Source organism: Pinus tabuliformis, chromosome 5_2 (genome assembly GCF_031772625.1).
Source record: "Pinus tabuliformis cultivar Carrire ecotype Pingquan chromosome 5_2, CPIR1, whole genome shotgun sequence".
Classification (NCBI taxonomy): Eukaryota; Viridiplantae; Streptophyta; class Pinopsida; order Pinales; family Pinaceae; genus Pinus; species Pinus tabuliformis.
This window is the reverse complement of record NC_142306.1, coordinates 263,099,197-263,105,100: the sequence shown is the minus strand read 5'-3', so window position 1 is coordinate 263,105,100 and position 5,904 is coordinate 263,099,197. Positions and strand designations below refer to the sequence as shown.

General features: G+C 29.9%; 1 protein-coding gene across 1 annotated transcript; it reads right to left on the bottom strand.

Annotated features, from left to right (window-relative positions):
• Nucleotides 1-1,050: 1,050 nt before the first annotated feature.
• Nucleotides 1,051-1,884, bottom strand: LOC149158517 (uncharacterized). The gene has a single exon (XM_089434017.1). The coding sequence runs from the start codon at nucleotides 1,882-1,884 to the stop codon at nucleotides 1,051-1,053; it is 834 nt and encodes a 277-aa protein (XP_089290143.1).
• Nucleotides 1,885-5,904: the final 4,020 nt, after the last annotated feature.

Below are 5,904 nucleotides of genomic sequence, written 5' to 3'. Positions count from 1 at the left end.
GGTGTGAGAAGGTGATGGAATGGGAAAGATGGTAGCCGACATGCCTTAGGTTAGGTTAATTAATAATTAATAAAACTTTATCATTAATGAACATTTATAATTACTACAGTTAATACTTTTATAAGAATAATTGAATTTTAATTTATGATTGAAATGATTTCAATTATAATTGATATTAATTTTATTTAATTATACTATAGAATTTTATTAAGGTTTTTTATAATATTAATATTTAATCCAAAATTTATTATTTGTTATTTTCAATTAATTTATTTTTAATTTCTTAAAAGTATATAGAATCTTTAGAAAATTTTTTAATTTTTAGAATATAATTGTGATAGAATTAATTGAATTAAAGATTTAAAAATAAATTAGATTAAATTTTAATTCTAATTGGTTTTATTCCATTATAATCTTATTGGGAGTATTATTAATGATATTGGCATTAGTTAATTAATAATTAATAATTTTATTATAATAATTGAATTTTTATTTTGGATTGATTTTAATTTAATTTTATTATTTTGGAATTTAATTAAGAATGTTATTAGGATTTCTATAATATTAGTATTTAATCCAATTTTTTTTATGGAATTAATAGAATTTTTTTTTTCCGGAGAAAAAAGCGAACTTTTTATATATGAAATAGATAAAAAGTTACAAGCAGATGCTAACGCATTCAGTTGCAGTGAGGAGAAACCCCTCAGCTGAACCAGAGAAAAGTGTCTCTTCTCTGAAACTGTCCAAAGACAAACCAAAAGTCCATATCCCCTGAAGGTGGGAACAGTTCTGTTCTTTTTACAAAAAAAACCAAAAAACCTCGGCAGATTCTCTGCCTGTAACAGTCACCAAATACATTACTCCGACTGTATGAAAACGTGGGCCTCCATAAGAGGATAAACAGCCCATTGTTTACATGTAATAACGCCCGAAACACTTGGGCCGAGAAGAAAAAGCGGTCTCAGCAAAAACATCAAAGTTTATGTGCACAAGATACATACGTCCGTGACCAACAACGAGACTGATAAAAACAGAAACAGCGAGCGGAATTTAGACATAAGGAGGCTGGAACGACTCCTGTAGCTGATCATGATGCTTTTCAATCACTTTCCAAATGCCCACAGCCTGCTGCAGAGCATCTTTAGATAGTTTATCCGCGTCTTCATTCCGGCTCCTGTATATGTGATCAATGGAAAAGGCATTAAAAGACTGTTTTAAAAGCATAATTTCTTCAAGAAGAGGTCGCAGCGTATAGTTTTGACATCTAATGGTTCCATTAACCCATTTAATCACATTTAAAGAGTCCCCAAAGATCTGGATTGCGAAGATGTGTCTGTGAATAAGCCAACAGAGGAGTAACTTGAGGGCTGACAATTCAGCGAAGTTGTTTGAACCAGTGCCAATGCCCACCGAAGCCGAGAGAGAATGAGAATCATTTAAATGAATGACTATGCCTGCCCCTGCTGTGTTGTTTTGTGAGGCTCCATCGAAATAGGCCCACGGAATGTTTGGTCTTATTTGTTCTTCCCTGTTCTGAGATTTTTTACTTGGTTCCTCCGGCTCAGGAATACTTAAAAATATGGCTGAGCTTTGAATGGCTATGGTCTCAGCTGAGAGAGATGTGTCTTGAAAAATGGTTTTGTTCCTGGCTATCCAAACGCCCCAGGAGTTGATGGGCGGGAGGTTCCTCAAATTCCCCCCCGAGTTCTGATTCCACCATAGATCCCAAGCTACCATAATGGAAGCCCCTTCCCATCTAAAATGCTTCTTTAATAAGCCCTGCACCTCTTCCCACACCTTTTTAGTGAAGGGGCAGTTCAGAAACAGGTGGTGGATGGTCTCAGAATCGTTTTTGCACAGCGGACATCTGCCAGGACCTTGCATGTATTGGAATTAATAGAATTTTAAGATTGAAAACATATAGAATTTAAAATTTAAATAATTTTAATCAATTTTAATTTAAATATGATATTAAATTATACTTATATTAGGAATATTATTGATTTTTTTTTTATATGTAAATGTTAATGTTGTTTCAAATTATTCAATATATTTTGGATTTAGGATTACAATAAATTCTAATTAATTATGATTTATTTATAATATAGAATTTTTGTTAAGAATATTGTTAAATTTTTAATTTCTTACAAATTTTAAATTATTTTATTTATTTATTTTTCTTTTTCAAATTTTAAATTGTAAATTAATTAAATTTATAGATTGAGATAATTAAAAAAATTTAAAATTAGGGTTGTGATTAATTAAGAGTGAGGTTTAGAGAGAGAAGAGTCAGGTTTAGAGATGAGGGTGAAAGGTCCACTGGAAAGAGGATATGTTAGGAGAGGGTGTGGGGGAGGATGATTTAGGAGGTTAAGGTAGGAATCCAATTGTCACTTAGTTTCCATCCTTCATCACGATTGAGGTTGTTCGGGTGTTTTCCTATTTCTATAGCTTCTCTAAATTTTCTATGATGATAATGATCGATTTTGGCCACCACTCTAGAGTTTTCAATACATACATGATGATTAGTTTTACTGGACTGTTCAGCTAGAGCTGAGGTTTTTGAGCGGTTGTGTTTTATGTCAGCGACATGTTCTTGAATCCTAGTTAGGATAGACCAACCGATTTCCCCTATGTACGTTATTATGCATCAACAAGGAATTAAATATCAATTATAGTTGAAATCATTCTAATCGTAAATTAAAATTTAATTATTCTTATAAAAGTACTAACTGTAATAATTATAAAGTTTTATTAATTATTAATTAACCTAACCTAAGGCATGTCGAACACCATCTTTCCCATTCCATCACCTTCTCACACATCTATTTATTCATTCCGTCAAGATCTAGCTTATATATTTTTTTATCTATCCTGATGATGACCCACAGTGGATGGCTCGAAACATCGATACAAATAATTATGGATGCAATATCCCTAGAAGAAACTCTAGACAAAATATGAAAAATACTAAAAACTAAAAGAAAAGCTACATGTGCGGCCAAGGGTGAAAAGGAGAGGAATATTAGCTCACAAAGGATAATCTAATTTGATTCGAATTTCGTTAGTGTCTAAAAATATTGTTGAATACATGGAGGATTAAGTGTTCAAGTGAGTGACTAGCATGGAATAAATTTAAAGAAAAATAGCTTTTTTTAAGTTATCTTTCGTGATATTGTTATTATTAATATGATCAATTGTGTTACTAAATAAATAGACATTAGTGTCCTTGGTATATTATTTTTTCTTAGTTCTAATGTGAAATGTCATATTCCAATTTATTAGTCTATATATATATAAACATTATCAAATATTGTAGAAAGAGAAATAGAGATGTAATACAATAGGCAATTATTGTTATCTATAAAAATTATTCAAGTTATCTTATCATGAGGTATTCTGTTGTAAAGTGTGGAAAAATTCCATTGAAAGGGGGAAATGTCACTACAATGCATGGAGATGAATTGGCGAGATTTAAATCCACCACTTTTCATATTCTAATTTGTAAAGCATTCAAGTTTCCTTTAAAATAAAATCTATTTATAGAAGAAAGGATCCAACACTTTTCAAAACAAATAGTTGACTTTTATAACTCATTATTTGATATGGTGCATTCATCATATGTTGAATGTAGGTTTGCTTTTTATATGATGAAACCTAGACTCATAAGGTTGATTTCAAGTGTGGAAACAACTAATGATGAAATGTACATGAAAATATTTTATAAATCATTATTACTCTATCAACAAAAATTTATTAATGCATGTTTTAAAATTTCCATAATAAAACATATATGCCACTTTTAAACAATAATTTCTTGTTATGATTAAGCCTTTTATTTTATACACATTATTTTTACCTCATTTTTTTTAAATCCCTATTCTTAGTTGTAGAAATAAGTCACTAATGATTGATGTAGGAGCATCTTTAACCTAAATCAATCTGCATGGAATGATTTTAATAGAAATAGAAGATGAAGTTAAAGTGTCGTTATAGTGTTACAACTCCATCACATTGTTATATTGTTGCAACTTCGTCATTTATATTATAGTGCTAAAACTCCATGATTGTTGTTACAATGTTGTGAATCTGTCATTGTTGCTACCATGTTGCAACTCCTCCAATGTTGTTATAGTGTTGTGTCTCTACCATTATTTTTATAGTGTTGTGAATCCATCATTGTGGTTACAATGTTATGACTCTACCTTATTGTTATAATGCTATGAGATAAAATGCATCTCATGCCCAAACATGAAAGTATGGCATATGATTCCCTATAAATAAAATGACTTTAATTGGTCACTCATTAACCACTTCCACCCTCAACACCATCATTTTCATCCTAGAAGTTTATCTTTCTCCTCTTACTAGAAAAGGTAGCTCAAGTTTTTTACTTTTTTGATGAGATTCATTTCTGTAGGGATTGCACAAAGAAACATCATTCTCATAATATTTTTTCCACAATCAATTATCACATTTACAGACAAATAATTTTTAATTCAAGCCAAGAAAACTCATTATAGTTGATACAACCTAACATGGATGTTTCCCTCTTTCGCAACGCCAACCTCTTTGTCATACCACCCTACAACGGTTACAAGAGTCAAACCATGGAATTTAAGGGAAAATTGAATAAAATTGATTCCATTCAAGATATTTAAAACTTTCATCAATGATTATTATCATTGTGAATATCTCAAGTAATGATGCATATTGACGACTCGGTGGAGCATAACCTACTAAAAGGAAACATCTAATGTTGCATCCAATTTATGTCCATCATGACATGACACTAGGGGGGTGCATGGGGTGGAGAAGTCGTCATAAATGAAATAATGGTAGTAGCATGGAGGGCTACTATTGGATAGTCTATGGTTGTAACCTTGTTGGTGGATGTAATGGAGAAGGTGGTGGAGGTGGATGGTGATTAAACCCTACGGTTTGTAGCAATAATGGAAGCTCCCTAGTGGAGGTAATATGGATCCCGAAAAGTATAAAAATATGGCAATATTGAGGTACAAATTATGGGAGAATATATATATATATATATATATATATATATATATATATATATATATATATAATCACGACATGTCGAGTCTTAATACCAAGGAACATGTGTGTGTTCTTAGGAACGTGCATATGTTCCTATGGGTGCACATTCTTGATGGCCCCATTCAAATTTTAGGTCAATCATTACAATGTGAGTTCCCTTCCTTTAACACCATAACACCATATTTTTGTCTATTGAATTTCATAGTTAATTAGTTTTACAAATATCTAATTTTCCAAGAAACATTGTACTTGTAGTAAAAAATCTACAAGAATATAACACAAACCAAACATTGTTTCAAAATAATAAAAATGGTATAATATAAAAGAAAATGAATATAAAAATTTTAATAACTTATATAGTTCCCTTATTTAAATAACTATTATACAGATATATAATATATAATTAATATTAATTAATTAATTTAACAAAATCATATTTACAATCTAATTTAATCATTAAACATCTAAATACCAAATAATAAGTTTAAAAGGATTAAAACAAGAAAATATGTTTTATCTTCCTTAACATCCTTTTGTTTTGTTTTTTTGTTTTTTAATTTGTATCATAAATAAAAATTAATCCTACTTTTTTTCAACTAATATCACTATTAAAAATATCAACCACATCAATATCAATTCTTAATCCTTTTATCTTATATGTTAATGAAAATGTCAACCATATCTATCTCATTTCTTCACCATATCACTATCCATCCCTATTTTTTTTCAACTTATTAACATGGTTACAAATACCAACTATATCATTCTCAATGTTTATTCTTTTCAACTTGTACCATGATAAAAAAATGTAGATTAATCACTCTCAATTCTTTTTTTTTTTAATAGTCA